At 37.2% G+C, this 17652-nt stretch overlaps 1 protein-coding gene across 2 annotated transcripts in view; it reads right to left on the reverse strand.

The window, feature by feature from the left end:
* Window positions 1–17652, reverse strand: part of FBXO8 (F-box protein 8) — a 54737-nt gene that overhangs the window by 26790 nt on the left and 10295 nt on the right. The window contains exons 2-3 of one of the 2 annotated variants that reach the window (XM_008249924.4): window positions 7844–7916; window positions 2691–3027 (exon numbers count right to left, since the gene is read on the reverse strand). In XM_008249924.4, coding sequence (XP_008248146.1) covers window positions 2691–3019 — 329 coding nt within the window. In that variant the 5' untranslated portion in view covers window positions 3020–3027; window positions 7844–7916. The remainder of the gene's footprint in view (window positions 1–2690; window positions 3028–7843; window positions 7917–17652) is intronic. The other variant, XM_070068302.1, reaches the window with a different exon arrangement.

Raw genomic sequence — 17652 nt, forward strand, 5'->3', positions numbered from 1 at the left:
AGACAGGAAAACATTACTAGCTTTCATTTTCTAAATTCAATATTCATACACATGATAAAACAGTAATCTGAAATGACATAAAAGTGGATTTTATAGCTCTAAAGTTTAAAATTTTTATTTTGTACTTGTTTTTTGCACTGGAGTATTATAGATGCCTTAAATCTAGCAATTTTGATAGCGTCTAATTAATGGTTACAAAGATTAAACATGATGACATATTTATTATGTGTTCCCATTAAAATTTTGCACTCCTCACTTATATAACGTAACTAATACCTATCTCAATCAGGTCAACAGAGGACTGCATATATATATCATGGATGCTGCCATATAAAGTTAGTAGCAACAGGAATAAAAACTAACAGTTACTAGATTATAGGTATTATTTTAACTATTTTAATTGCATTAACCTGCTTCATCTTCAATAATTCTCTGATGTTGGTGCTACAGCTAAGAAACACAGAGACAACAAAGTTGCCTGATAGAGGCAGGATTTGAACACAATGAATGACTCTTACTCCAGAGCTAACAATTTTTATCAAGAAGCTAAATGGGATTTATTAAGTATTGTGAAATAAAACTAAATTGTGGAAAAAAAGATTTTCTGGGTGGGGGGGGTCAATCTTTTTCACAGTACATATATTAACAACACAAAATTAAAATAAATCTTTAAAAAAAACAACAGAATCAGAAATTCAAATGCCATGACTGCAATACATACATCAAAAGCTATGATATTAAGGAAAGCTATTTTTAAGATTCTACTTCAGGGGCAGGCACACATCAGAGGATTCACGTTTAATACCCCACTCTGGTTCCTGATTCCAGCTTCCTGCTAATGCAGACCTTGGGAGGCAACAATGATGGTCCAATGATGGTCCAATGATGTGTTCCTGCTACCCTGTGGGAGACCTAGATTCAGTTCCTGGCTCCCAGGCTCCATCCTAGCCACTGCTGGCATATGGGCAATGAACCAGTGGATAGGCACTCTCTCTGTTTTTACTCTGCCGGCCTTGAGCAAGAGCACGCGCACACACAGAGCACAGGAAAAAAGAACAGTCTATCACATCAAAATGTGTGAGGAGAGGTAGCTGAAATATCTAATTTTATGAGATTACCCTTTCAATAGTTAATTTATACTCTTGAATTTTTTTATCAACCAAATGAATAACTGATTCTAAAGTGGCAACTGTAATGAATTTTCTAGGAAATTAGTATTTCAGAAGTCTTCAGTTACATCACTAAGCTATAGCTGTGAAAGCCATAATCTCCCAATATCAGTAAGTATTCAACACACTTAAAATTATTAAATAAAAATCCAGCCAGCATTTAATTTCAAGTATAAGCAATTTAACATTAAGAAAAAATTCCAAGTATCATAAAAATGGGCATAATTATGCAAACAATAAAGGAAGCATTTCTTTCAGAGATAAACAATCTAGATTTAAGCCTCAAGTGAGAATACATTCTGAATGAGCACAGAGAAGTTTAGATGTAAATATTTTTTCAAGTTCAAATATATTAAGACAAATTAAGCTGGTGGTGCCTATCAAAATGTAGAAAAAGAGACTATAAAGAAATGAGTCAGATTTAAAGTACTTTCATTTCTTCTTATGCTCCTTTGATAAAAAACTTATTTCATACACTAATTAATACCATTTCTTCTCACAGTATCTTCACTATAAGAAGTAACTGAAGAATAACAAAATGATACTAATAATTGTTATGTTTAGCCACTGAGAAGTGATCAAGCTAATTTATACTATAATTCAGTGATATTACCCAATGATTCCTTTAGGTTTGGTAACATTTTCATGACTCAAAAAAAAAAAAAAGAATTCACATACTCATAATTTTATATAGGTATGTGATACTATCTAAGGACTAATAATTTACGCTCAATAAAACATTCTATTTACCTAAATCTATATATATGAAATGCATGAAATTTGATATCAAATAAAATTTAAAAACAAAACAAACAAAAAACCACATTCTATTCAACCACATGTTGGTAGTTTCAATTTAATCTGATGTAATAGCTGCTAAAATTTCTAAATAATCTAGTTTAAGTTGAAAATGTAGATTATTTATCTCCTTTCTTATTATTTACATATGTCACTGATGAAATGGTGGGTTGGAGAAACAAAAAGTTGGTAAGATTTTCACGTTAGAATTTATACTGACAGGCACCTTTGATAAAATATATAAATAAGTAAAAATACATATATAAAAGAAATAAGTACATAAACAAATAAGTAAAAATACTCAATTTGCTACCAACGAAGAAAATAGCATTTGAAGACTACTGATTTTTAAGTTACACTGATTCTTCAAATGGGATACTAATGGGAGGCACAAACTATACCAGGGAGTGAAGAATCCAAGTTTTGGACTGTGACTTCTCACTTCACAACTTTGTCTTATTTTTAGAATAAGCTAACAATTTCTCATTTGTAATAAAACAACACATAACTATTTGTAACCTCTCATCTAATTGTAAAGCCATTATTGTATTTCTTTTCCCAGTATCAAATTTGACTATACAAGTCAAATCACACTTTCAGTTTTCTAGGTTCTAGCAACATAAAGCACAAGCCCAAGTTAAACATATTTCATAATACTTATATTACAAAAAGCATAATTATGCTTAGAGATATCTGAATCAAACATTGGTGGGTTTAACTTACCCTTGCCAGAGAAGCTCATCATTAGCAAGATCCTGCCAAACACATGAAGCTAAGCAGAGATCAGTTGCATTCAGGTAGGATAAGATGGTAAAGCTTAGTTCAGGAGGCAACATTTCCAAATTAATGAATCCTTCCTGTTCTTTAGATTTCCTTGCTTTCAAAAGATGATATATATCTATGCCTCCTTGGACTTGTTTACGATGACTGGTGTTAGAAATGTTGCTTGCAGCCATTCTTCTGCTCTGCTCTCTGGTGAGGTAGCCTTGCTCACTATAGCCTTCCTGTTGTAGCTGCTGGTTTCTGGCCACTCTCCACAGCCCCTGACCCATCTGCAAGCCTGTGAAAAAGCCAGAATGTAATAAGGGTGGCATTAAAAAAGTAACCCATCTTTCCCAGTGGTATAACAAATCTGACATGAAGCATTCATTTATCAGAATTAAAATTCCTTATTAAAGCCTATTAAAACCAGTAATATACCACCAAAATAGAACACTGTGAATACAAAATTAGAGTAGCTTTAGAAACATTTGGCTTGATCATCTCCTTTATTCCAGCTTGCTTACTACTTCTAAAGTCCACAGGTGACATAATCATTTTTCACATGGTAAGATTTAAAAGTTACTGATATCCTAAAGTCTCTTACAAATTATAACTATGTGGACTTATGGGCCTGTATTAAATACAGCTCTGATCAGAGCACAGGAGTTCAGTTAAAAGGCCTCCAGACCCTGCTTTTTATCACAATTCAGGCTAAACTAAGCTAGCCCCTTTTAACCAAACTCCCAGATGCATAACAGCTGTGAAACAGGCTTTTAGTTTAATTCTTGCCAGTCTACACTTATGTTGTAGACTGTAATAAAATGTAACATAGGCCCTGAAGTCTAATTCAGAAACCTTATAAATTAGACACCTTCAACTCCATGATAAATAGCTCAGTAATAGCTGACTATTTGGTTTTGTGGTTGCTTTAAATTAAACATCATAATTTAGACTAATTTTCCAGTTCTTGTCTACATAGCCATTTGGTTCCTCAAAGGTACCTGGAAAAAGAGGCACAAGAAGAAGGTGTGTTCCTGTCTTTCCCACTTCCATTTGACATCCAACAAAAGCAGCTCTACATTTATATACTACACATACTGGAAGTTTCCATACATACTGGAAGTCTCCAGAAACAGATATTTAGAAAATAACTGGCCTAGACTTATTTGGTTTTGGCTTTAGAATAAGTAGTTTTTCCTGAAGAAATAAATTCATTGAGAAAAAGTAAACCAGTAAGTTTTAAAATGACACAAATACATGCACTCCCATGATTTTTTTTTTTTCTTTTTTAAAGATATTTACTTGAAAGGCAGAGCTAGAGAGAGGTAGAGGCCGAGTTAGGTCTTTCATCCACTGGTTCACTCCCCAGATGGCCACAACGGCTGAAGCTGTGCCAGTCTGAAGCCAGGAGCAAGGAGCTTCCGCTGGGTCTCCCACACAGGTGCAGGGGCCCAAGGTCTTGGGCCATCCTCCACTGCTTTCCGAGGATATAGCGGAGAGCTAGATTGGAAGTGGAGCAGCTGGGACTTGAATCAGTGCCCATATGGGATGCTGGCATTGCAGACCAGGGCTTTAACCCACTGTGCCACAGGCTGGCCCCTCAATGATCTCTTTTAAAAATATATCATTTTATTAACTCAAGTTGATTACTAACACTTGTTGTATTTAAACAAATTAGAAAAAATACTGATTCTTCACAGAAAGTTATGAAAATAGTCAAAATTTGTAGCATAATAGGAACTTTAAATGTCTGTCTTAATTAACTGCTTACAATATAATAAACAAAAATGAAAGTGAAAAAACCAGAAAGAGAAAAAAAAGTGGTGACCAGAAATTTTGAAAAGTACTGGAAATAAAATTGAGCAAAACTTCAAAGAATGTCACACTTTTTTTTTCTAAGATTGATTTATTTATTTTGAAAGTCGAAGTTACAGAGAGAGGGGGAGAGACAGAGATCTACCAGCTGGTTCACTCCCCAAAAGGCCACAAAGGTAAGGCCTGGGCCAGGCAGAAGCCAGAAGCCAAGAGCTTCATCTGGATCTCCCATGCGGGTGGCAGGACCCCAAACACTTGCTGCTTTTCCCAAGTCATTAGCAGGGAGCTGGAACGGAAGTGGAACAGCTGGGACAGGAACCCGTGCCCATGTGATGCCGGAACTGCAGGTGGCAGTTCTACTCTATGCCACAACGCTGGTCCCATCACACACTTAAAAAAAAAATATTTAAAAAGGAGTGCTCCACATGCCCATTTACTGAATTGTTGTCTGTACAATGGCTACTATATTAAGTCAATTGTTGGTCAAAATAGAAACAAAGCCCAAGATAATTTATAACTCCTCTTTATGTTAAGCTGCTTGGAATTGAAGCAGCTTATGCTATGAAAGCAATGGGGCAGGGTGGAGTGGGAGTGTGGCAAGAAGAGAGGAGGTAATACAATGAGAAGGGGTATTTCAATGATTTTTAGGTTTTTTTTTTTTTTTTTTTTTTATACAGGCAGAGTGGCCAGTGAGGGAGAGAGACAGAGAGAAAGGTCTTCCTTTGCCATTGGTTCACCCTCCAATGGCTGCCACGGCCGGCGTGCTGTGGCCGGCGCACCGAGCTGATCTGATGGCAGGAACCAAGAACTTAGCCTGGTCTCCCATGGGGTGCAGGGCCCAAAGACTTGGGCCATCCTCCACTGCACTCCCTGGCCACAGCAGAGAGCTGGCCTTGGAAGAGGGGCAACCGGGACAGAATGCGGTGCCCTGACCAGGACTAGAACCTGGTGTGCCGGCGCCGCAAGGCGGAGGATTAGTGAGCTGCGGCGCTGGCCTCAATGATTTTTAAATGTGGGAAAAAAAATTGCTTTTGTAAGGAAGACACAAAAGATAACCCTTCCCTGCTTACTACACATACCACAACAATGAGATCAATTCCTTAACTGGAGGTTGAGGATTAAAAGTAAATTATTAAAAAATATAGAATATTAAGAAAATGAAAAGACATGCCATAGAATAGAAGGAAATCTTTTCAAAACACATATACGAATAACTGCTATCCAAATCACACAAAGAACTCTCAAATCTCAACAATAAGAAAAAAATGAAACATGTATAAAATGGGCAAAAGATAGAATATACACCTCATTGAAGAAGGTATACAGATAGCAAATGAACGTAAGAAAAATGCTAACCATCTTAAGCCATTAAGGAATTGTGAGTAAGAACAGAGAGGTACCAGTACATACTTATTGGAAAGGTATTCCACAAGCACTTACAATACCAAGTATTGATGAGGATGAAGGAATTCAAAATGAGTCACTTCCTAGTTTATCAGTTTCTTATAAAATTAAGCATACTTTTACCATATGAATCAGAATTTATATTCCTTGGTATTTATTTAAGTAAATTGAAAATATAGGTTCACAAAAAATACAGATGAATATTAATAGTAGTTATAATTCCCAAAACTTGTGGGCAAAGAAAATATACTTCATTAGGCGAATGCATCATGAACTGTGGTATATCCATACAATGGAATATTACTTACACTAAAAAGAAATGAGTTATTAAGCTATGAGAGGACATGGGGGGAAACTCCAGTGCATGTTATTAAGTGAAAGAAGCCAATCTGAAAGACTCCATATTAATGTGATTACAATTATGTAACATTCTGGAAAGGCAAAACTATGGAAATAGTAAAAATACTTAACAGAAAAAAAGGAGAATGCCAACAAAAATCTGAGGAATTTTAAAATTGCTTAATGCTATACTACATAATGGAACATTATAAAACAAGTACGACTCAATTTTGACATAAAATTCATTATGGATATTTGTTTGACTTTGCAAGAAAATGCCTAGTAATCACACTAACTGCTGAACTAATCTAGTCCTTCCAAGTACTTAAATTCTTATTTTTATCTGTATCACTAAAGATAATTAATCCAATATGGTAAATGTGGTATTTGAATGCACAAGATATAAGGTGTTTAATAACAATTTTTGTGAATCTCCCTATAGCATTTTTTTCTAGCAGCATATAGTTAAGCAGCTGGTGTTACTCTCAGGGCTGTTGCTAGGAAACAAAAATTCAGGGTGATTTCCCTAGGTTCTGGACTTTAATGAGGATCACTTAAATTAAGCCCTGGATAATGTGATTCAGAAAGCATCCAGCAGGTAGAAAGAGGTAAAGCCAGCAACTGGTTCTTAAAAAAAAAAAAAAAAAAAAAAAAAGCTGGGGATGGTGGAAAGTTGAGGCTTATGTACTTATGTATACATAGTGCAGACAAAGAAAACTAAGATATATCTAATTTTCTATTCTCCTACTGCTAAATCAGACTGCAAATTGCCCCTTTGGGACTTGCCTTTCTCTTTTAAGCAGTTTGTGATGCTTTAAAGAGAAAGTAGGATAAATCACTCTCAGAAGACGAATATTATAAGCTCAGCATTTGGAAAAAGGAAGGGCTGTCAATGATGTTCTATCCACACTCCCAGTATTTCTTAGAGTAACAGAAACGTGGAATATGGTGTAACTGTCAGATAAGTAATAAAACTTTCAAAAAGACATGACATCCATTTTGTTAAGTTATGATGCAAGGCATGGAAGGAACACAGTATTGTGGACTTTGAGGTTGGACAGATTTGAGTTTGAATCTTGAATATGTTAGTAATTACAGGGGCTTTGGTGGGGAGAATTACTCATCTATGCTAAACTTCAGTTTCTTCATTTATAATATGGAAAAACTGTCTCTATAGCTTAAAATCTTGTTTTATTAGATAATGCATGAGAAGTTCACTTCATGGGTAATAACCAATACATGTTAGTTATTACCTTGTTTTGACAAAAATCACATTTTCATAAAATGAAAATGACAGCACTTTCATAAAACTTATTTAATGATAGATGACTATCCTGATGTCCTGCCTGATAAATAAACTTATTTGTTCATGTTCATACTTGTATGGCTTTGGTAGGGTTTGTACACAACTTTTTACCTCCTTTAGTTCTCAGGTTTTGTGCATGTTTATATTTTTTCCTTGTAAATTTTTATGTCAATGACCAAATCAAAAAATAAATAAGTAATCCTAAAAATAAAAATATCATGGTCCACAAAAATTTAAGATTTCAACATACCCAACAATAGTTCCAATAGCTATGTGGTGAAATGAGTCCTTGTGTTACCTTTAGTAGCTCTCAACATCTGGCTCTGAAATAAATGTAAAATATGATACAGTTTCACATTGGGTTCCTGCGTAATTTCAATTCTTGAAAACACATGTTCTGATAAAATCAATCAAAACTTGACTTCAACATATAGTCTTCAGATTTGTCTTAATAGTAATTATTTGATAAAAAATCAGTTGCACAGTGAATATTTAAACTGAATATGCAAAGATTTTCCAATTAAAACACAAAGTACATATTTGCATTTGAAATCACTAGCTTTGGTGTAAACATGGATTTCAAGATGAAACTATTGCTGAATTAATCACTCCAAAGAGACTGAGGAAAGTAGAGAATTCTTTCTAAAATAGATTACTCTTACAAGAGTGTAGTTAGTCCTTTTCATGTATATAGTTGATTCTTTTTATTCATAGATTATATGTTCTATAAAGTTGCTATAAACACTAATTATTTAATACTGAATCACAGGAAAAATACAGGGTTAAGTTTTTATAAGCACCTGGTTACAATGTTTTTGACAACCAATTAATACATAACCTTGTTTTATGTGCATTTCTGTTTGAAGACACTTTAATATGTATTATTAACTCACTAACATTGAACTCATGGCCAACAGCACTCACGGTAATACATGAAGGAAGATTATTTCACAAATCTATGTTCTCTGTAAGGCACACCACTTGTCACTTTGGGGCCTTCTTAATTTTCAGAATCACCAACAAAAAGCACAAAAATGTGAAAAATGTGGCACTCAAGAGGCCATGAAAAGGACACTTGTATACAAGAGTTAAAATAAAAAGGAAAGTCTCCCCATATTCAACTTTAGCTGAGAATGTGTACCTTGAACAGCTCAGTTTTTTTGCAGCTCTGTGTATGCCACTAACAGCTAGAAAAGTGGCAGGGGTATTTTTTTTTTTTTTTTTTTTTTTTTTTGACAGGCAGAGTTAGACAGTGAGAGAGAGAGAGACAGAGAGAAAGGTCTTCCTTTTCCGTTGGTTCACCCTCCAATGGCCGCACAGCGCTGATACGAAGCCAGGAGCCAGGTGCCTCTCCTGGTCTCCCATGCGGGTGCAGGGCCCAAGCACTTGGGCCATCCTCCACTGCACTCCCGGGCCACAGCAGAGAGCTGGACTGGAAGAGCAACCTGGACAGAATCCGGCGCCGCGACCGGGACTAGAACCAGGTATGCTGGCGCCGCAGGTGGAGGATTAGCCTAGTGAGTTGCTGGCCATGGCAGGGGTATTGATTGGATCATTGAAGTGAGCAGACAAGCTCACAAATCCAAAATATAAAAATAATGAGATTCAACTGTAAATGTATGCTACTGAAATATCCAATCTTTTCTTCTAAATTCAATTTATTACATTTAAAGTTTTTGAGAAAATAAATTGAGGGAAATAATGAAAGCAATTAGGACATCATTTTTTTCCTCATTTGTCAAAATGGTTGTAAAATTAATACATTCTTCTTAAAGATTTATTTATTTGAAAGGCACAGTTATAGAAAGGGAAAGAGAGGCAGAGAGAGAGAGAGTCTTCCATCTCCTAGTTCACTCTCCAGAAGGTCACAATGACTGGAGTTGTGCCAATCTGAAGGCAGGAGCCAGGAGCATCCTCTGGGTCTCCCATGCACGTGCAGGGGCCCAAGGACTTGGGCCATCTTCTACTGCTTTCCCAGGCTATAACAGAGAGCTGAATTGGAAGTGGAACAGCTAGCTGGTGCCCATATAGGATGGCGGTACTGCAGGCAGCGGTGGCTTTACCTGCTACGTCACAGCGCCAGCCCCTAAAATCAATACTTATAACCAAAGATTTGGATACAATTTACTAAATTTAAATGTACACTTTACCGAGAATGATCAGTACAAAATAAAACAGGTCTTAGAGTGTCTTCTTAAATAGGATGAAGTTCCAACTGAACAATGGCCAAATAGGTGAAAAAACAGGGTTCAAGAATTTTTATTTTCCTGGATCCTTGACCATTAATTTGACCATTTTAATACAGTATTCAAGTAACACTCCTGGTGTCCAGAGTTACTACATTTTTATTTAGTTTAAAGGTAAAATATTCATGCTTGCCTTTGCACTGCCTGCAAATACACTCATGTAAGCACAACTGTGGATTCCAAAGCCTAATACTAATGGCAATTGAATGAGGATTGCCAATGAATTGAGTGACCTTGAATATTCAGTGGTACTGTGTATGAATGTGTCAAAATCAGCTGAGTAATACATTTTTATGAATTTAATCTTATAATAAGAATTTCATATTTTGGTTTATTATTATATTTTACATTTCAAATTTAACTTATCTGCTCCTAAGGCTGAATGTTGCCATGGCACAATAGATGGGATGAAATAAGTGGAAAATAACACAGTTTTAGGAAAAATACAGACTTATTTGAAAGTAATATCATTGTAAAATATCTACCTATGAGATTGAAAAAAGTTTGATTTAGCTAAAGATGTTTTTATCCAGCAAAGAGCAAATGATCTGTTGTACTCTTACACGACAATATTTTAATTATGTTACAATTAACGTGCCTGTATGGTATTTTTTCTTCTAAAAAAACTCCTTTGGTATTACATAGCTTAATTTTTTTTAAAGATTTATTTATTTATTTCAAAGTCTGAGTTACACAGAGAAGGAGAGGCAAAGAGAGAGACAGAGAGACAGAGAGACAGAGAGAGAGAGAGAGAGAGAGAGAGAGGTCTCCCATCTGCTGGTTCACTCCCCAATTGGCCGCAAGGGCTGGAGCTGTGCCAAACAGAAGCCAGGAACTGGGAGTCTCTTCTGGGTCTCCCACTTGGGTGCAGGGCCCCAAGGACTTGGGCCATCCTCTACTGCTTTCCTAGGCCACAGTTGAGAGCTGGATTGGAAGTGAAGCAGCTGGGACTCAAACCAGTGACCATATGGGATGCCGGCACTGCAGGCTTTACCCGTTATGCCACAGTGCCGGCCCCATATATAGCTTAATTTTAATATTCTAAATTTTAAAATTACTTTGACTCATGCTAGTTAGCATTGCTTTAGGAATATGTTTTAAACCAGGACTGGGTAAGTATAAACGGTAGGGTATCATCTCATTAACACAATTTTTCATTTGCCAGATACCAGTTGGACAGGTAATCAGAATAAATAATGTTCTGACTCACTTTCTTTTTTTTTTTTTTTTTCATTTTTTATTTTTTTTATTTTTTATTTTTTTATCTTTTATTTAATGAATATAAATTTCCAAAGTACGACTCATGGGTTACAATGGCTTCCCCCCCCATACCGTCCCTCCCACCCACAACCCTCCCCTTTCCCACTCCCTCTCCCCTTCCATTCACATCAAGATTCATTTTCGATTATCTTAATATACAGATCAGCTTAGTATACCTTAAGTAAGTATTTCAACAGTTTGCTCCCACACAGAAACATAAAGTGAAAAATAATAGATGATTTTTTTTAAACGATGATGAAATCAGATCAGACCTATTGTCATGTTTAATCCCAGTGAGAGTCAAGTTGGGAATTGATAATTTCTTTCTTTCTTTTTTCTTTTTTTTTTTTTTTACAGAAGATCAGTTTAGTGTACATTAAGTAAAGATTTCAGTCGTTTGCACCCCCATAGAAACACAAAGTGAAATATACTGTTTGAGTACTCGTTATAGCATTAAGCCTCAGTGTACAACACGTTAAGGACAGAGATCCTACATGAGGAGTAAGTGCACAGTGACTCCTGTTGTTGACTTTACCAATTGACACTCCTGTTTATGGCATCAGTAATCTCCCTATGCACCAGTTATGAGTTTCCAAGGCTATGGAAGCCCCTTGAGTTCTCCGACTCTTATCTTGTTTAGACACGGTCATAGTCAAAGTGGAGGTTCTCTCCTCCCTTCAGAGAAAGGCACCTCCCTCTTTGAAGACCTGTTCTTTCCACTGGGATCTCACTCACAGAGATCTTTTTGCCAGAGTGTCTTGGCTTTCCATGCCTGAAATACTCTCATGGGCTTTTCAGCCAGATCCGAGTGCCTTTAGGGCTGATTCTGAGGCCAGAGTGCTATTTAGGACATCCGCCATTCTATGAGTCTGCTGCTGACTCACTTTCTAAAATATCTTTTATGTTCAACTCTTGGCCTCTTGTGAGATGGAGCGTATATATATTTATTGCTATTCCCTTCTATTAAAATGACAGAAAAGGAATAAAAAAGGTAGAAACTGTTAGCCTAAAAGATAAAACAGGATGGTGAGTACCTATGAGATTTCAACATATATCTGTAACATCAATAGTGGAAGAAGGAGTGGGTACAAACAAAGCCAGGTTGAGAGAAAAGGGCAGTCTGGAATAGTGCAGACAGGTATGCAGAAGCTTAGGTACCTTGTAGAACCCTCAAGAGGTTTTGGTCTATAAAACATTCAATAAGGAATAGAAAAATTCAATGTAAAATGAGCAATAAAAAATCAGAATTGTAACACTTCTGAGTCACGCTTCCTTTTCTATACAACTACAGTAAAAATATTCCTGTTATTTTTTTGAGAAATAATTTTTGTATATAGAACAATAGACTACAACTCCCCCCACCCTTCCTGCCCCTATACATACATATCACACATCTAGAATGTTGACGTTTCTACCCAAATCCTTTCCCTCACTCAGGCTCAATGAAGTAGCACATTCTTCTCAAGAAACTGAATAACCCTAGAGAAAAGACTCCATTCTATCACCTTCCTAACTTTTATAAGTCACCCAGCACGTCTATCAAACTAATCACCCCAAAGCAAAAGCCACCAGCCGTTTAGGGTGCACACATATATAAATCAACTTTTTACTGCCTCTAATATCCAACGTTCAATCATTAAAGTGTGTGTAAAACACACAATTATTTGTTTGATTTTTCCTATTTTATCCAATGACTCTCCAGTAAAAAACAGTAATTTTAATCATTATTTCAATGGAAATAAACTTTTATACTCTGCATATTACATATTTTTTGAATTTGTAGTAGATAGCTTCTGAAGCTCTGATACATATGAATAAAGTACATCTTTCTGGTTCACTTTTGACTTGTTTAGTGTCTATCAGGAAACCTCTCTGACGCAAGTGATTGGCACATTGAGACATCTGCATCTCCTTTAGGAATGCCTGGGTTCAAGTCCTGGTTCTGCTTCGAATTCCTGCTATCCGCAAATATACATCCTGGGAAGCAGCAGTGATGGTTTAATTGCTTGGGTTCTAAGATTGAGTTCTGGGCTTCTGGTTTCATCCTGGCCCAGCCCAGGTTGTTGTGAGCCTTTGGGGAGTGAACTAGCAGATGGAAGACCTTTGACTTTGTCTCTCTCTCTCTCTCTCTTCCTCTCCCTTTAACACAAATGAAAAAGAAAATTCAAAGTTATCAATAAATAGATAAATAAAGGAGGAGGAAAAGCTTTTGTAAGAGAAGAATGCTGGGAGAGCACTGTGGCACAGTGGGTTAAGCCACTGCTTGAGATACCAATATCCCATATTGGAGTGATGATTTGATTTTCAGCTGATCTACTACCCATCCATCTACCTGCTAATGTGCTTGGGAAAACAGTGGATGATGGCCCAAATAGTTGGGCCCTAGCCACCCAAATGGGAGACCAAGATGGAGTTCCTTGGCTCCTAGCTTGGGCCTGGGCCAGCTTTAAATGTTATAGCCATTTGGAAGTGAACCAGAGGATAGAAGATCTCTCCCTCTGTCTCTTTCTCCCTATATCTCTCTGTCACTCTGCCTTTCAAATAAGTAAATAAATCTTTTTTTTTTTTTTTAGAAAAAGGAATGTTAACTAATAAAGATAGGGTAACAATGGAATTAGAAAAATAATTTTTAGGGCCCAACGCTGTGGTATAGTAGGTTAAGTTGCCGCCTGTGATGCTGGATTCCCATATGGGAGCTGGTTCAAGTCCCGGCTGCTCCACTTCTGATCTAGATCCCTGCTAATGCACCTGTGAAACCAGTAGAAGATAATCTAAGTGTTTGGACCCCTGTACCTATCTGGGAGACCTGGAAGAGCTCCTGGCTCCTTGCTACAGATTGGCTCATATCCAGCCATTGTGGCCATTGACAAATGGATCTCTTGTACTTCTGGACATGATACACTGAGGACACAACATCAATTATGAAGTAATCCAGCCCCAAATCCATAACTTGAATTTAATGATAAGGATTATCAGTGAAACTTAAATGCAGCCTATAGAAAATATAACTTTTTCTCCAAAGCTATGAAAGCCAACTGATCAACAGTTCCAGATTCCAAGAGATCAAAATATAAAATATGACATCTAAATGCAATATGTGGACAGGATCTGTGCTGGAAAAGTCGCTATATCAGAGGATAAATTAGGATAATTGAGAAAGTAGATATTTGGGCTGAAGACTGGGTAAGCATATCACCAACAATGTTACATTTCCTATATTTGGTAATTATACAATGATTTTAATAAGAGTACATTCTTGTCCTTAGGAACTACACATTGAAGTGTTAAGGCATGATGTTAGCAACCTATGCTAAAATAGTTCAGAAAAGCCTATAACATTTATGTTTATTTTTTTAAAAAAAGATTTATTTATTTGAAAGGCAGAGTTACAGACAGGCAGAGGTGAAGAGACAGAGGTCTTCCATCTGTTGCTTCAGTCACCAAATGGCCACAATGGCCAGAGGTGAGCTGATCTGAAGGCAGGACCCAGTAGCTTCTTCTGGGTCTCCCACTTGGGTGCAGAGGCCCAAGGACTTGGGCCATCTTCTGCTGCTTTCCCAGGCCACAGCAGAGAGCTGGATTGGAAGTGGAGCAGCTGGGACTCGAACCAGCAACCATACAGGATGCAGGCCGCAGCTTTACCCCTACTATGCCATAGCGCCTGCCCCAAAATTTATGTTTCTTTTTTGTTTTTTTCTTTTAGATCTTATTTATTTATTGGAGAGGCAAAGTTACAGACAGTGAGAGTGAGAGACAGAGAGAAACCCAGATGGCCGCAACGTTGCACCGATCTAAAGCCTGGAGCCACGTGATTCTTCCTGGTCTCCCATGCGGGTGCAGGGGTCCAAGCACTTGGGCCATCTTCTACTGCTTTCCCAGGCCATAACAGAGATCTGGATAGGAAGTGGAGTATCCAGGACTCGAACCGGCGCCCATAAGGGATGCCGGTGCTGCAGGCGGAGGATTAACCTACTGCACCACAGAGCCAGCCCCCCAACATTTATGTTTCTACAGACAGAAGCAATACAGCTAAATGTTAAAAATTGGTGAATCTGGGTGAAGGCTATGCAACATTTTTTATTAATTGTACAACCTTTCTGTAATCAGAAGTCTACTGGTTGTGGAATTCAGATATGTAAATTTGAAAAAGCTCTGGCTTGAGTCTGGGCACTCAGCGTTAAGAATTACTGCCCTAGGGCTCATATAACACAGATTAAGAAGTTAAAAATTCAACATTATTGTCTAAGAGTAGTAGGAAATCATTCAAAATGTCAAAGTATTCAAAGAATCATTTTTGCCATTTTTCATAAGGATTTTTAATTTTAAAGGACAGAGAATTTCTTTTTCAATAGAGTAGAAAAAAACACCCCTTAAACACTTTGTTGTGTGTGGAGATTTAATCCCTGGAATTCCTGGCTGAGTTCCTCCCTTTTGCTCATAATATTAAACATATAATATTTATACAGTATCTCTTTTTAATCCACACAGCAACCTTAATAGGTATGTGTTATCTTAATCTTTTGGCTGAGAAAAGAGTGGTCCAGAGAAGTTAAGCAAACTTGACTGAGATCACATATCCATCTAATAGAAGATTTAGGATTCAAACTCAGATCTAACTGAGTTCAAAGCTTTTATTCTTCACCACCAAACTCTGACAGCCCAGAACTGTCAGAGTTCATGAACAGAATCAACAGTCATTTGTTTCTTCATCACCGGGTCTCAACTTTTTACCTCTGTCACCTCTTATATCTCTGTTGTGGCTTCCAGCCACAGATGCTCTTTCAGGCATTGTTCTCATAGAAAGCACACAGGCTTGGGTGTGAAGTAAGATCTAGATCTAGTTCCTTTTCTCATTAGTTAAGTAACAAATAATGCTTATCCTTTGAAGGGCTAACAGAGAATCTAACCCATAGTAAGTAGTTTACAATGAAATAGTATTTGTTCTTCTGCTCCCTTTAAATGCTAACTATTTATTTTGGTTCTTCTATTTCAGGGTACACCTGATTATTGTGGATTTAATTATCTAAGTAGTCACAATCATGGTCCCAAATTTCATTTATTTAGGACCTGCAAATTTTTAGGTATGCCATTTATTTTTGCCAGTAGACAAAAATAACAATGAGTAATCATATAAAATAAGCTGAAGCTAACTTGGCTTGTATAGCTATACTGTAAATATAAGACACAGATTGGGAGTCTGTCGCTGTGGCATAGAGGTAAAGTTGCCACATGCAGGGCCAGCATCCCATATGGGTGCTGGGTCCAGTCCCGGATACTCCATTTCCAATCCAGCTCCTTGCTATGGCCTAGGAAAGCAGTAGATGATGGCTCAAGTCCTTGGGACCCTGCACCCATGTGGGAGACTCAGAAGCTGTAGGCACCTGGCTTTGGATCAGCCCAGATCTAGCGTTGCAGCCATTTGGGGAGTGAACCAGCAGATGGTTCTCTCTCTCTTTTCTCTCTCTCTCTCTTTCACTCTCTCTCTGCTTCTGCCTTTCAAATAATAAATAAATAAATCTTAAAAAAATAATCCAAGCAGACAGATTTAAAAAAAAAAAACAACAACCACAGACTGTCTAATAAGGTCAAGTATTTAGTCAACAGCCTGTGATAATAGATATAACCTTTTGGCAGTTAAGTAATATCGCTGTATTATAATATTTAATCATTACTGACATGTTTCTAGAAGTAACTCCAAAATTTCATGGGAAGATTCAACAAGTCAAAGGTCCTTTTGGAAGTTATCATAAAACATACTTGTCAATTAATAAGAGGGGCCTTCAATGTGGCTTAATGGGAAAAGCCGTTACCTGCAGTGCTGGCATCCTAAATGGGAGTTGTTTTGAGTCCTGGCTGCTCCACTTTTGATCCAGCTCCCTGTTAATGTGCCTGGGAAAGCAGTGGAAGATGACTCAAGTCCTTGGACCCCTGAACCCATGTGGGAGACCCTGAAGAAGCTCCAGGCTCCTGGCTTCAGATCAGCCCAGCTCTGGCCATTGTGGCCATCTGAGGAATGAACCAGCAGATGGAAGACCTCTCTTTCTCTCTGCCTCTGTCCCTGTAACTGTGTTTCAAATAAATCTTAAAAAAAAGTAATAAGAAATTTCTATTGAGATTTTTGTAATATACTTACATCCCCAATAATTTGATTTAAAGTATTTTGTGGAAAGCACGTCAACTTCTTTGGCTTTTGAAATCAATGCATCAATTGCTAATATCAGTATTATTAAGCATTTCTTAGTTACAGCATAATATTTACCCAATTATTATTATTTGGTATTATAATACCAAATAATTGGGTATTTTGGATCTTATCAACTTATCAACTCCATTAACTGTAATATGAGGAACTGATCCCAATCAATAGGCTATATGAATAAATCTTATATTGAACACAGTGGCTTGAAGATATAAATTGCTCTGTAAATATCTGTTGACTCTGGCCGGCGCCACGGCCCAATAGGCTAATCCTCCACCTAGCGGCGCTGGCACACCGGGTTCTAGTCCCGGTCGGGGCACTGGATTCTGTCCCGGTTGCCCCTCTTCCAGGCCA

This window comes from Oryctolagus cuniculus, chromosome 2 (genome assembly GCF_964237555.1).
Source record: "Oryctolagus cuniculus chromosome 2, mOryCun1.1, whole genome shotgun sequence".
Lineage (NCBI taxonomy): Eukaryota > Metazoa > Chordata > Mammalia > Lagomorpha > Leporidae > Oryctolagus > Oryctolagus cuniculus.